A 15,580-nucleotide genomic window follows, 5' to 3' on the forward strand; every position below is an offset into this window, starting at 1 on the left:
TCTGACATCTCAGCTACTTTTAACCTTGGATGGAGATAGCTGTATTAGCAGCTTTTGTAACATAACAAAGGCCAGGGCTTTCACAATGGCCATTGTCTAGTGAGGCCAGCCGAGGCACACGAAGAGTCAGAAAAGTGAATTGATTCCCGATTCCAGAAGAACTCCCTTTAAAGCCTCCATTTGGCATTGTTTATAGGCATTTCTATATCTGAGCATTTGAGTTACTCAAACGCTGTTTGCAGGTTGTGAAACATTAGCCTGTCATTAAGGCTAAGATTTTGTCATGGTTATTTTTTAGTAAAAGTCATGGACAGGTCACGGGCAATAAACAAAAATTCACAGAAGCAGTGATCTGTCTGACTTCTGCTGTTGCAGCTCCATGGTTTCCCCCACCACTGTGGTGGCTGGGAGCTTTGAGGTTCCCCCTCTGCCCACAGCCCCTGGAAGCTGCAGGGTGACCATATTTCCCAAAGAGAAAATGGGACACCCCCAGCCACTTGACCGAGGTGTCCCCCTGTTGCCGGAACCCTGAGGAAGGCCCCACTGACTGTCAGCTAGAGTCCTGCAGCCCCTGAGGCACAAGCAGAGAATGTCATAGAGGTCTCTGGACTTCATGGACGTGACTTCCATGACCTCCGTGACATAAACATAGCCTTACCTGTATCTGTGCGGGTAGAGGACATATGCCTGAAACAAAAGCTTTGCCTTCCATATCAGATGCTTAAATGAAAACAGAAGACTAAAAATCCCAGACCTTGTTCAAAATATTCTGCTGAAATTTCGACGCGATAGGGAGTTTTCTGGCCTGCTGTGCCATATGGAAAAAGGTGAGTTTAGTTTGGTCTCTGACCTTGTGTGACTCCATTCCAAGGTCAGTGCCTCAGCTTTGGAAGTCAAGTTGCAACAGCCATTTAAGCAGGCAGTACACCTGTACATACCCGGTTCAGGTTACAGGGCTTTGCTCTCATGTCCACGGGAAGCAGAGCTGCCTTTCTATAGCAGATCACATCTACCATCCCATCTGGCAGGAGGAAATAGGAGCCTGTGTCTACTCTTTAAAATGCAGAATTACAAGACTGGTCACTTACAAATGCTTTCCATTCACGCAGAACAGGATTTTGACTGTTTCCAGCTAGGAAACAGGAATTTATGCACCAGATTGAATTTTTAAATTCCAGGATAGGGCAAAATTACTTAGCAATTACACAACTCAGCAGATGGCCTCTTGCACTGACAGCAAGTTCCTCTAGAAGTTACCACCAGTGCCAAGGGAAGTAAATGATCAGGGCACATGTGCTAATACTATTTTAATTTCACATAGTGGTTGCACAAATGTGTGTGACAGTAACAAAATATGACAAAGGTGAAGTCGTCAACTGCTCCCCTCTGGAGCCCTTAACTCCAATGCAGTTTAAGACTTACCTACCACACCAAGAGAACTTAATCTTACACCCAATGGAGATATGTTCACACTGGAGGAGAACCTGTATGCAAGTTGAGCAAGAAGTGCTTGGCACCAACAGGAAATGTAGACCAATTCCCACCGAGCTCAGGAAGAAGGCAGCAGGACAGCACTGCAGTCTAAGAACAGAGCATCAGTGCTCAAGACAGATCATCAAACACCGTCACAACTGGCACCCTTCACCAAGAAGCAACTGGTGATGCACAAGAGATCAAATACCCCACTGCTCACCAAAGCCATCCCTTCATCAGACTGCAAGGTCACATGCGCACTGCTGCTGGGTATATAAGTAGTGTCAATTGCCATGGCTTCCATGGCAAAATGTTAGGTCCCCTCCCCACTTGATCCAAACTCCAAAAAGGAGCCAGTTTAGTAGGAAAGAGCGCAAAAGCATTTGAAATTCTCATCTTTTAATGGGCAATGATAACTTTGGGCTGGTTCTGTGTATACAATTAAACAATATACTTAAAGGTTTCCCCCAAAAAAACAAAAAACCAAAACCTTTCACACCCCCTTTATATAGTTTTCTTCCATTGACATTCCACTGCTGGATTTGTCTCCCACAGCCTAGCATACAGCTCTCAAGACACTGCAGATCCACATCTTAAGAGTAATGAAGAACTGAAAAACCTTGGTGCACCAGTGATGTGTTATTTTAAAAATAACAACTCTATTAAACCAAATGCCTTCCCAGTCTCCACTGCTTCTCAGAGGAAAAAAATGTTACTGTGGGAGTCTTAATAATACACTTGTCTTTGAGGGTTTCTCTTTTCCCTACTGAAGTCATACAACATAGAGTTCATAGATCTTCTTTACACAGTACACCAGGGCAGCGAGTGCTATCGTGTTATGCAGTCTCTTTCTGTGCAGGTCATCCTTTCTCACCAGCACCACAGGAGTGGAGGAAGTGAGTGTATGCAGGGGCAGGCGGGAAAGTTTATAGGCATCATACTCCACTTGGTACTTGCAGCAGGGGTCAAACTGCCAGGAGATACCGTAGAGGGTGCAGCAGGCCATGCTCAGCACGCCAGCAGGCAGGGAGATGTAATGGGAATAATCTACTGGAAGTGCCAGAGGGGTGAAGAGACAAGCAGTGCCTGCTAGGACGGCGGTCTTGTGCAGGCAGTTCCCAACTGTGATCCAGCGAGCGGTCTCGTCACCGATGCGAGTGGGCTCTATCACTATATATTTGTACTGTGCTTCCAGGGCCTGCTCCAGCTCATACTCAAACTGGTCCTGAGCATTCTCCCCATTGTAGATTTCATGCACAATGTAACACTCCGTGGAGGACAAGATGATCCTGTTAAGAAGGAAACACAGAATTAAACTACAGAGCACAGAGACAACTCTTCCTCTGCATTAACCCAGTTAGCCTGGAGTATGGGAGACTCACAACTGAAACCAGGTCAGCACTTTATGATCACCTAATCGCTGCTTTTCCCTCAACAAAGTAGTATTTTTTTCTGATCAGAACTCGCTTGAACAATCAGCTGCTCTCAAATGAAATTTAGAAAAGCTCTTTCATTTCGGCTTAATTATGCATTTTACATACAAGTCAACTTTACTTTCCTCACGTTTGGGAATTAAGAACTTTTCAAGAAAGCAAGATCTTGCAATTGGATGAATCCTCCTGAAACAGATTTCCCACTTGACTTCTGCCATCAGTGACATCACAGTCACCTGCTGCGGAGATGGTGTCAATCAGCATTTAATCTGTAAGGAAAGAGGTGCCGGGGCTCTGACCTGCCAGGCCCAGAGGCGCCGGGGCTCTGACCTGGTGTCAATGTCACAAAGAGGAGACTGTGTCAGATGATGGAATGAGCCACCAACAGAACAAAAAAACAAACTATGGATCCGAATACAAGTTGTCCCCTCAACAAAAGTGTTGCAAATTTTCAATGAGACATGCGTTTTGGCCACCCCCTTTCCTGGCACAGATCAGAACCACCTATGCTAATCCCCACATTTCCAGATCCCACACCTCAACCATGTTAGTTCTACAATCAAGAACTAGGCAACCTATATTCCAGCTTGCTATAAGACTGGCTAATTTGTGGGATCCAGCCTGTGGTGATAAGGAACAACACAAATGTGCAGCTACAGGGAGAGGTAACAGCAGAGCATCAATCAGAATTTGTTAGCACATTTGGTTCTTTCCTCACAACACTGGAAGGCAACAGGGGAAAGAGGCAGGTTTTACTGCAACTTTGGTTAAATGCTAAGAAACCGGTGCTCACATTACCCTGGAGCAGTCTCCCTACTCCTGCCACTGGACCATACTAGGGAAGATCTGTACACAGACTGCATGTATCATGCAAGATCTCTAGTCCTTGGTAAAACAGCTGTTGGTAGCCTGGACTAGTTTCCAGCTTCTTGCCCATCAGCAGCATCTTGTCCTTTATCTTGTTACTCCAAAGTCCACAGATATGTTTCCTTATCTGTGCAGTAGCCTCACATCTGCTCTGCCCCTCAATGAGAAAGCAGAACAAAGCAAATGGTGTCGTCTGTTACACTGGGCGGGATTTGCCTCATTAAAAGAAACTGATTTTAATATGTTCTCTTAGAGCCTGTGTCCCGAGCACATGGGCTCCCAAGGATATAGTGATTTGGCAAATTGCTTTCGCACAGCAAGAGCAACCAGTACACAACTTTGCCCTACTCGCAGCAGACATCGTTCCTGATAGCACTTGGGCTCACTTGGTATTAGTGATTTGGCAATGGAGACTGAAACTAACCCTTCTTTCTTGCTCCATTAGTATAAAGACACTAGTGTGTTGGCACTGGAAATGGCAAAGGAAGAGAAGATACATGTTTGCAAGCTGCTGTAGTGCCAGACATTACCCTTTAAATTCAGTTTTAGTCACACTGTGAAGGGTATTGTGTGGCAGCCACCTGTAATCAAGAATATTGTTAAATTACAGGCTGTTGCCTGAAGTAGCTTGTTTACAGTGAATGGTGACAACAATACCAAGCAGCAGGAGCTAAGACTTACCAGCCTCCTTCTTCAGGACCAGAAGAGCTGTTTCTATAAAAGAGTCTGGTTGGCAAGCAAGGTTTTCCTTGCAAGCCAGACATTGGGCATTTTCTGGTTACATTACATTTGCCTTGAACATGTCTGCATTTAGAATAGGAGATTCTGCCAGTGCTGCCTAGGACAAGGACTGGTTTGCAACCTCTTATGAGATTCATTTATTTGGTGACGGAAACAAAACATTTCACTGTGAAGCTTAAGATTTTTTCCCCAAAAAAGTACGTTCTCTAGCAGGTTAACCCCTTCAGTTTGTCCGTTGCTCAACCTTGGAGGTGCAAGCTTTTAAAGGAAAGCATTTTTGCTAATTTAAAGGGATTGTGTCTAGTAAAAGTACAATATTTGTTATAAAACATATTAAAATATGTATTTGTTTTAAATTGCAGAGACATGTTTCTAAGGTTTAAATGCCAAACAGAATTGGGTTAGCATGACAGCATCCGGAAACGAACTCGAGCAACCTAGTTTCACTGCACAAATAGAGCCAAACATAGTCATGGCATACAGGGTGAAGTTAAATCTTTTCACCAATGGTTTCCCCTTCGAGTAAGTACTGAAGATGTCTTAAGTGCTACTGTAGGACAGTAGAATTTCAGATCCAGTTCAGAATGCATCAGGGATGGCATGGGGTATTTACCAGAGGTAGTTTTTACCTGGCAAAAAGCATGTTTTTTTTCACCCCAGAAAAAATGAGTTATTCACAGTTTAAGGCAATTTCTAATCTGAAAACTGTTTAGTTGAAGCACACCACATTACACTTAGTTTTAGTTACATATTCAAATTGTGGTTACACAAGGGAGTAGGTTAATTGATTAGTTTAGGTTTGTACAAATAAAGTAAAACTACAGTGGGGGTAATCCTAATATATTTAAATTAGAACACTGAACATTGGAATGGCTATGCATTTTGGTTTGGTATGTTCTCAAGCCAGTTATGCATGTCATGGCTCATTTCTGTTTTCAATACTCTGTAAACAAAAGTCAAAACAACATTTGATTATAGGAAAATGACAATAATGCAGTTGTAGGCTTGATGCGTTAAGCAGTCAGAGACACACAGACTTGCAGACTACTAGGTCCTTCTGGCCATGCAGCATTCTGTAGCAGAAGACCGCCTTTGATGTAGTGGATAGACAGCACCCATTCCCCAGTTGGATGTATCCAAGGCTTGACAAGGATTCGTTCTATGCTTGCTGAACTAGCCAGACACGGATGCAATTATTTCCCCCCGGTTTAAACCATATGTACGCCTGTATTTACCAGCGCCCTGTCCTAAGCTAATTTTTTTCTGGGAAATTGCTAACCCTGGAAGGCACACTTGAGACCCAGGCTTTGTGAAACAGCAGCAAGTGGTTTCACTCAGCTGGTGCTAATACTTAATGACTTCAATCCAGCTCCAAGGGGAACTGATGCTGAAGCCATTTTCAGCAATGGTTCAGCTTCCTAGCTAAAAACAAGGATCAAGCATCTTACATCAGAAATGCCATGTCAACCAAGTGGAGTTCTGGGAAACGTTTAGGTTGAGAGAAGAATCCTACCCACTGTTAAACTGCCTATAATTTTGTAGGTTGCTCAGATTAGGTCTGGCAATTTAAGAGGAACGGCCCATTCTCAGATTGAAACACCAACCCAGCTCAGACCCCAACACTCTCAGGCTTCAAGTGATTTCTTCCCTCTAGAATCCTTCTGGTCCTTGAAGGATCTTTGAATATCCCTCCCGTCCCCTGCCTTCCTTTCCCCACACTTTATATACTCTCATAGACCCGCTTGGTCAATAGCCTTCCAGTCAAGGAAAATAGGACAGGAACACATTAAACATTAACTATGGACTGAAATTACTATCGGAAAATACGTTTTTTGAAGCCCTCCTCTCTCTCCAGAAACTTTATCCATTCTTGGGCTCTAGGCTTTTATAGGTGTGAAATCAAAACACGATGCACAGGAGCAAAACTACGCTCAATAAAACTGTTCCATATAAAAGTCACGAAGCAAAACAGAATGGGACGTGCACCCCTGAAAGCATCTGGCTCTAGGCCGTATGCTCTTGTGGCCCCAAGCACTGCAGCTGCTGATTCCTTGACCAAATAATCCCTGTTAGAGCAACTTATTCTTCCATCAGACAGTGCTCAAGATGCAACTGTTCATCTTGGCAATGGATTAGATAATCCCCCAAAAAAAGGAGGGGGAGGAGATGAGCTACTCAAACAATTGCAGGTGTCAGGAGACAGTGAAGTGAGCAAAAATTACATATGAGGTAAATGCAAGATAAATATTATACTAAAGTTCAGGCATGTGGGAAGTTAAATTCGGTGTGCGTCATTCCCACAAGCAAGGCTGGCTGCAACAGGTGGAAAGCCTGGGGAAAACCATCGTACACAAAAGAAGAAAAATCCATAGAGTGTGTAGTGTCCCCCCATAGGAGAAAACTCTGGAGAACTCTGTCTACAAGACTTACCAGAACTTGTTGACATGTAAAACAAGAAAGGGGTTCTTGCCCTCAGAGACCTCAAGTACAAAGACTAACAAAACTGATTTTCCATGACATAGGGCCTTTCATCTGAACAATACAGCACACACTGGAGCCTGTGCATTATGCTTTTTGGAACTCACCACCAACTCTGGAAAAAAACACGGCCAGGATTTAAGCATGGTCAGTGCTGTGCTTGTATGGACCTAGGTGGGAGCATTGATAACTCAGTTATTCTCGATTCTCCTTAAAAGTGCAATAAGTAACCAATGTCAGAGGAGATCCATGTTCAGACAGCATGTAATGATGCCTCACAGCCAAATGCTGGATGTGCTAGTTATGCTTAAAAGCAGGTGTTAAACTAGGCAACGTTAAATGATTTTCTAGAGCCATTCTTTCAAGAAGGAAAGGCTTTGCCACAGGAAAGTTTTATATCCATTCTGTGGCAGCTGTGTAACTTTTTCTTGAATACTATTTGCATATCACTGCTTCACGAATCCTATTTCCTGTGATTTTTCTTTTCTTAAAAAAAAAAGGTGTCTCATTCTTGATGCCTGACTTTTCAGTGTCTGTGTAAAAATAAAAGAGGAATACTCTGTTCTGATGGTTTAGTAGATTAAATGGCTTTTGTCACTCGTTTTATAAGATAATTTACACTGATTTCTGTTCTGTCAGGATTACAAACAAACAATGCACCTCAGCAGCTGATACAGCAACCACCAGCAAGAGGGGCAAAAATGCCCACGTTAACCACACAGTGAGTTTAAAATTGAATTTGAAATGTATTCCCCTACTAAAAACATCACTAAGTACACTAAGAAGACATTGCAGCTAGGTATATGCTAGATACTCATGAAATTTCCCGCTAGGGTTCCAAAATCTGTCCCCTCTGACTTCCTTAATAAGTTAAAAAGCCTCTGGTGGCCACCTAAATGTCACAGGATACTTCTCAAACTACCGCATGAGCAGTGCTGCCTAGCCTGTTTTCGTGGTCTCCTACTCACAAACACACAGTCTGTTTCTTTTTCACCACACATACCTTTAATCCAGAGTTTCCAAACTCGGCAGGACATAGCACAGGTATACAGCAGGAGGAGCCTGTCACGTCTTGCTCTCTTGCCCCCAGTCCTGCTGAAAATGGGATCCAGGACAAAGTCCTGGAAGAACTTTCCCAGTATCCTCCTACAACCAGCAGCTGGGAATGGAAAGGAGGTAAGGCCTTCCCATCAGTGGGGTGCCCCTGGACCTCACTGGTGGAGGCCCACTCCCTGTCCCGTCTATCGTATATACTTCTGGCTAGTAGTTTTAAGTTCTGACTGGTGGGTGTCTGGAAAGCATCTCCACTCCTGATAAGAAGTATCCCCAAATCATGCACAGTTCACGATTCCTGTTGCATTTATTGTTCAAGTTTCTGAACCCCTTTTTTATATGATGTTGAAGTCCCAGGTTAGCTTTCTGAAAGGTGACACAATTGTTCATGGACAACAGAATACCTGTGGTTCCACCATTCAAAGAGAGGTTTCTTGACTGTAGGTAAACAGTACTAGGCAGAAATTCATGAGAACTGCAATGCAGAGAGACCTGTTTGAGTGGTGACTGAATAAGATGGGCTTCCTCTCATGTGATAATGCTTGTGATTTGCAAAACTTGCATCACATGCAACATGCACAAAAGAAATGAGTACACCAGTGCAACTAAGGACTGAAGACTGGTGTGTGGATGAATTCCAACAGAGCCACATCACAGAAGGCCAAAAGCATACAGTGTCTGACATCGTTAGAGTCCCAACCAAACCTGAATAAGTCAGTACTGTGTGGACAGACCAGACTCAAAATCATCAATGCACGAACCTTTTATTTCTAGATCTGGATTCAAGTCTTGTTACTTTCAAGATGAAAAATGAGTTGTGGTCTCACTTTAATCCCTAGTGGAAAAATTCCACATCACAAAACCATCATACAATTTGACAAGCTTGTCCATTTCAGCTCAGGAAAGGTCCAGGACTGCAATGACAGGGGTACTCCACATGAGAATTGAGGTCTGATGACAAGCTTTCCCCACAGCACTGTCCCATATTCTAGTATTCTTGACCTATTACTATCAGTATCTTAGCACAGAGACAATGTGTTCAACCACAACCTTCAGAGAACAATAATCAATATGGTCAGAACAAAGAGGACAAGAAGCAACAGCACAGAGGCAAAGCAAATTTCCATCCAAGGGATGCAACTTCAATGCAATAAGATTATAGCCAAATAAGGAATTCTATATAGTTCTCCTGGGAAAGAGGATTGCGGGGAGAGAGGGGAGAACAGATCAGGGAAAATGAGCCGGAGATCCTGAGAGCTGCACCAGTGAGAGAAGACAGCACCCACCACCGAAAACATTGCAATACCATTAAGGAGACCACACTGAGCAGAAGCACCACTTTTAGTTTAAACAAAAGAATTAGCTAGACTAATGGAAGTAGATCAATCACGGCTCCAAACAAGCAGATCACTGGAAATCCAAGCGGTACAGGTAGTGAAAGGAAAGACCTTTAAGACAGCCCAGAAGCCAGTAGACACAGTTGGGATGAAATCAAAGCTGTATTATTGCACTGTTCTTTCTGAGCTGTACAAGTTTGTTAGACTGTTTCCCCAGGGAACAAGTGGCATTCTGTTTTGTACTCTAGTGGTCATCGTGCAGAATTTCAGTCCAAGTGCACGCAGTAGCTGTTCTCCATTATAAATTGCTTTGGGCTACAGATCAGCAATTCCCTTTAGATACTCTGCAAAAAGAGTCCCTTTGGAATGAGGGAGGGAAAGCAATATTCAGTGGGTTCTCTTTAGTTTGTTTTTCAGTATTTTGTTTAACCTTTAACCACCATCATAAAACCAGCCCAGAATCGACAGCTAATATACTGTTAGATCCTTAGCCATATGCCCCACAAATAAAGTATAATCTGGTAGTGACCAAAAAGACCTTCCAGATATCAATCAGATCTTTTATGGAGGGATATGGCCTTTGTAATTACAGCTGCCAGTCATTTTGTTACATTTGACTAACTTTCCTAACACTGGACAGTATTTTATTCACTAGCTATTCCCTTGAGATTACCCCTCAACAGCCACTCCTTTTAGACTAGCTGGCTGACAGCTAAAAACTGAGCTTGAGAAATACCTTAAAACAGCTCTTTGATGAGAAAACTAGACCAGTGTGCTCAGTCAGTAAGAATCTGTCTTTGAACAAGAATTATATTCATGAACATAAGAAAACTGTATTTGCTAACTATCAGAGGGGTAGCCGTGTTAGTCTGGATCTGTAAAAGCAGCAAAGAATCCTGTGGCACCTTATAGACTAACAGACGTTTTGGAGCATGAGCTTTCGTGGGTGAATCCGACGTGGGGGTATTCACCCACGAAAGCTCATGCTCCAAAACGTCTGTTAGTCTATAAGGTGCCACAGGACTCTTTGCTGTATTTGCTAAATATAACATATACACGTTGTCATCTGATGATAACTGAGCCATCACCATTGCCCTGCACACAAGCCGTGTTCCCAACACCACACAAGATAGGTAGGCGTGACTTGGGAAAAGACACCAGCCAAGAGTGCAGTGGATATCGCCAACTGCACAAGTGGGAGAATATCATCATTTGGCTAAGATTTACACTAAAAGCAGGTGATCTTACCATACAAAGTTATTTGGAAGGGGAATTGTCTGACACATAACAAAAGTAGCCCGTTGCCAGGTTTGTGTTGGGAGGGAGTGTGTAGTAGTGGTTAGAAGTACTCTAGTCACAAATTGTCTTGCTGTGTCATGTCTGTGCCTATTTTCATGCCCAACCCCTCTCCCACTCATTTGTAAAAGTTAGGATCATATTTAAACCTCAGAACAGGTCAGTGAGGGAAGTAACTTGTTTGTGTTTGTAAAGCATATCACCCCCCCCCCCACCTAGGGCCGTTGAAGTCTTTAAATTGGGCCATAGAACAAAGGACAATTTTGCTACTCCATAAAGAGAGTGCTGCTTTCAAAGGCTGTTGGTTACAGTAGCTAGCAGCAGGGTGGGAAGAAGGAAGGAGATGCCAACGGAAGGGACAACAGGATTGAGCCAGAAGTTTTAAGAAAGTAAAGAATTATGCATACAATTTTTAAAGAAGTGCAACAAGATTTCTCTCTTTCCTGTCTTTAAAGTTAGGCTTCCAAAATTTCTACAGCTACTCCACAGGGAGTTCCACCGTGTCCCAGTTGCTCATCCATCCTGACAGAGGCTGAAACACAGCTGGTGACCAAACATGCATTTTAGAAAGCTCTTTGTCAGCGCAGACACTACAAAAAGCCAACAGCAGCAACCGCCACCAGAGCAGCCAGGCCAAGTATACACTCTTCCCTCCCCCTAAAATTACTCTGCAGCCTCCAAATCCAGGGAGCAAAACAGCAAAATCCTAAGGACAGAAGCCACTCAACCAGCATTAAGCACTCTTCAAAGGGAGGTCACTCTGAAGGTCTTCTGTTGCCTCCACCGCTTTTCAACACAGATTTTTAACGCTCCTACCACTGAGCACTTCCACGAGGCATCGTTTGGCCTAAGGGTTAAAGCTGCCTTTGGTAACGTGCAGATTTGCAGTGACCTTCCCCCTGACGCTGCCTCTCCCTCCCTTTCCTTCCTCACCCCCAGCCAAGGCACTCTAGCTGGAGCCAGCTGCAGACTACAACGCTGCAGCTGGACTCTGCCCTGGATTTACCCACAGGCTTGGGACTATCACAGCTCTGTCCTTAGCTCACTCTGGTAGATGGTGGCTTTGATTCCTCCCATTACTGCCCTGTTCTCCTCCTTCCCTACAACAGGCCTCCCCATTTCCCCCACTGGCCTGTTCTTCCCCTCTCCTCCCTCCCGAGCCCCCTGACCTGCACCCCCTCACTCCAGCAGCCTCCCCATCACTGTCTCCTCCTCCTCTCCCTCTTCCCTTCCCCCACAACTTGCATCCCCTCACTGTCCCCTTCTCCCCATCCCCCACTGGTCTCCCCCTTCCCCCAGGACCTGCACCCCCTCACTGTCCCCTTCTCCCCATCCCCCACTGGTCTCCCCCTTCCCCCAGGACCTGCACCCCCTCACTGTCCCCTTCTCCCCATCCCCCACTGGTCTCCCCCTTCCCCCAGGACCTGCACCCCCTCACTGGCCCCTTCTCCCCATCCCCCACTGGTCTCCCCCTTCCCCCACGACCTGCACCCCCTCACTGGCCCCTTCTCTCCCGCCAAACTAGTCTCTTCTCCACCATGACCTGCACCCCCCCACTCCACGCCCCCGTCCGTCCCGCTCACGGCGGGGAGGGGGCCCAGCCTCCGCCCAGCCCGGACCGAGCAGGACCCCAGGTCCACTCCCCATCGCCCCTGCTCAGGCCCCTTTGTGGCCCAGTCTGGCGGCGCCCCAGGGTCCCGCTCGGCCAGGCCTCACCTCTCCCTACCGCCGCTGCCACTGCTGCTGCTGCCGGGGCCAGCGCGCCTCCTTCCCCACGCCGCCATCTTGGAGACTCTCGGCTCGAGTCGCAAATGTCTCTCCGCCAAGTGGGCCCAGGCCCGCGCCCGAGCCTGCCGGGAAATGGAGTCCAGGTCGCGGGACAGGAGCCACTGAGGGAGCGCGGTCGCCGCCAGAGCGGCCTACAACCCCCACCATGCTCTGCGCCGCGCTAGGGCCCATGGGACATGTAGTCCTGCGGGCGGCAAGGCGGGGACGCTTCCCAGCTTGGGACGAGCCGGGTGGCGCTAGAGAGGCCCAGACCCTGAGCTCAACCCCATGCTCTCCCCATAGCCAGCTTGTCTTCGCAGGGACACACTCAGGGGAGTGGTTGGGGAAATGGACTACAACTCCCACAAAGCACCGGGGCGGCCACGTGGGGCCGGATGTGCGCTCTCAGCGCTGGGGGCAGGGGCAGAGCCCCTATAAAAGCTTCCTCTCCCACTTCTCCCTTGTCTCTGTAGGACTCAAATAGGTGTGGTCCCACCCAGCCCTAATGGCAGGGTCGAGCTTGGGGTGGACCAGTGGGGACAGGCTGACTGGCAGAGGGGCTGAACAAAGACAGTCCTGGGGAAGAGGTGGGTGCCTGTGCAGCTAGCTATTTAAAAATAAATACTAGCCCAAGCCCTATCGATCCCCACTGACCGACTGAGAATGGGTAGGGCTGCTCCTGACTACAGTTCTAGCGTGGTACCCTCCATGTCCTGCTAGAAGGAGCAGGAGCGGACGGCCGTGTAATGCCTGCTGTAGATTATGAACCCCCAAGTAACCTGTAAATCTCGCAGGTGCTAGATTTCTTTAGCTTGAGCAAGCCTGGACTTCTACTGAGCTAAAGAGCAATCTCCTTCAGCCATAGGACTGTGGTAATGGGTTTATGTCAGCTGTAGGCTGGTAACCAAGAAGGGGTGACACATCACTCTCAGTGGGGCAGGTCTGAGATTCCATGCGGTAGAGGCAGGTCTATCCTGGGAAGAGTGAGTTTAAATCCACCCAAAACTAAAGACCTGCCCCATCAAGTGAGGGGGAGCAGCCACAGAGCTGAGAAAGCAACTAATTCTGGGGGACAATGAATGACAAAACAGGGAGAGGCATGAAGGCCAAAGGTTCAAAGCAAAGGCTGCAGAGAGGAACGCTGAGCAGAGAACTCTGAACACCATCCATTGCCTCATGCAGGAGCCCCAGGAGTTAGTGGATGCCATCCGAGGAACAGTGCAGTAGAGGCAGGATTGACGCTACACTGCTGGGAACCAGGCTTTGCTGGAATTCTCGGGGCTCCAGTTCAGTGCTGCAGCTGTGAAAATGGCACTGAAAAGAGTAACGGAGCAACAGAGAGCTGCAGGCTGCGGAAAAGACAGTTCCTCAGCTCAACATCCTCCATTGTGCCATCACTTAAACCCAGGGCATAAATTATTTTCCTGATTTTTTTTAAAGAAATTCCTTTTTATGTCTACTTGTCTGGATCAAATAACAAGGAAAACTGTAGGGAGGGGAGAGGTGACGGCACCCAAGATGCGAGTCTTGGGGTTTTCACTTGCAGGCAGGTATGGTTGACACATGCAGATGGATTACAGTGTGAGGGAGAAGGGTGGAGGGCAAGCAGGGAGCTGGGGCACTGGCAGGGAAGACAAGTGGGTGATAAGAGCTAGCTGTATTGTGTGTGGGTACCGTCAAGATGATAATATTTGCGCCTGAACTAAAGATTCATCCCATCTTTTGGTATGAGCATGGAATCTCTGTGAATAAGCTTGCCCTTACAAAAGGAAGTGGACTAGCACATTTCCATCTCCAGTTTCTTATGATCCCAAAGTATTTTGCAGATTTAACAAGCTGACATATAAAATTGGCAAAAGGATGACCTCACCCACCCACTGAAATGCAGCCTCCCACAGGGTGAAATGGGAGAACCACCACCACATGACAGGTTAGGAGACTACAGGAGCATTTTTTTTGTGTTTAAATTGCCATCTGTAAATTACCTGAGATGGAATTTGGCCAGGACGCACCTACAGAAAAACTCACCTCAGACCTTCCAGTAAGTGCTTAGCGCAGATCACGTGGACAAAAACAGAATAGAACAGGAGGCCAACTGTAACAGAAAGTAGGTGGAAGGAGTACCAGTGCTTAGCCATACCCTGCCTATTCTCTATCACGGGCCAGTACCATCAGGAAGTGGGTAGTGCTGGTGTGGAAGGGGGTGGGGCCAGAGCAATTAGGGGATGGGTTAGATTCAGCACATCCTCTCAGCAATGAGAGCTGCTATCCATCCCCCGGTGTAAGCACTAAGGAGAGGGCAGTATTAGGAACAGCACCCATCCTCCCTGGGGTATAGGCCCCCTGGCCTTTGAGAACAGCACCTTGTAGGTTTGGCAAGCTGCAGTTTGCAGGGGGTGATTCTAGTCCACTGTGCTAAAAAGAGGAGGATTTTTTCTGTCATTGATGCTTCACCGTCTCATGTTATAGCAACACAAAAGTAACTTTAAAGATTTTCCAATGAAACAACATCCTTTTCCCCCAGCTGCAGCTGAGTTCACAACATCTCCAGATAAGGCGGCCAATCCCAGCTAAAGACCTTCCGTAGGGCAATACCTGTCCTGCCCTGTCCTCGCACTCAGCCAGCAGGGGCCCCTTCCCCTCAGCAGCAGGAGCAGCAAAACTCCTCCTGGTCCCTAGGGTCCCTTCAGAGATGACCCAGCATTTCTCCAGTCCATTTACAGATGGCTCAAATGGGTCTGCTCTCAGCTTCTCTGACGTTGCTCCTCTTCTTCTTGGATCTGACAGTGCTCCCCAGGACATGCCGCCTTGGAGGGGCCTGGGTCCATTAACTTTTAAAATTCCTTTCTCCTGCTGTTTCAGTCTATCTGCAGGAAGAATCTATTATCCAACTGCAGCTAATGCCTACAAAACATGCAGTGAGACCTTTAGAGACTACAAGAGGTCAGGGCATTGGCTTTTGGTACATGTGCGAAGTGACTGAAAGTGCATTTCAGAATATTGTAAAGATGTCTGTATATCTCCCTGCTAGAAAAGTACCAGTGGTTATCAATAATGGCATTGATCAGCAACATAATGTAAATAAAGATAACGTAACAACTCCTTAGTCACATACAACTTTACAGGGGTTGGCAC

At 46.4% G+C, this 15,580-nt stretch overlaps 1 protein-coding gene across 1 annotated transcript; it reads right to left on the reverse strand.

Annotated features, from left to right (window-relative positions):
- Nucleotides 1–1,855: 1,855 nt before the first annotated feature.
- On the reverse strand, nucleotides 1,856–12,506 carry TMEM11 (transmembrane protein 11). The gene is made up of 2 exons (XM_050966608.1): nucleotides 12,395–12,506; nucleotides 1,856–2,762 (listed from the first exon to the last, which is right to left on the reverse strand). The coding sequence occupies exons 1-2, from the start codon at nucleotides 12,460–12,462 to the stop codon at nucleotides 2,246–2,248; spliced, it is 585 nt and encodes a 194-aa protein (XP_050822565.1). The 5' UTR covers nucleotides 12,463–12,506; the 3' UTR covers nucleotides 1,856–2,245.
- Between the last annotated feature and the right edge of the window lie 3,074 nt (nucleotides 12,507–15,580).

Source organism: Gopherus flavomarginatus, chromosome 9, assembly GCF_025201925.1.
Source record: "Gopherus flavomarginatus isolate rGopFla2 chromosome 9, rGopFla2.mat.asm, whole genome shotgun sequence".
NCBI classification, from domain to species: domain Eukaryota; kingdom Metazoa; phylum Chordata; order Testudines; family Testudinidae; genus Gopherus; species Gopherus flavomarginatus.

Coding starts and splice junctions, on each gene's coding strand:
- TMEM11 (XM_050966608.1), bottom strand. CDS start 12,462: ATGGCGGCGTGGGGAAGGAGGCGCGCTGGCCCCGGCAGCAGCAGCAGT. Junction 2,763..12,394: donor GGCAGCGGCGGTAGGGAGAG/GTGAGGCCTGGC, acceptor CCTTCTTAACAG/GATCATCTTGTCCTCCACGG.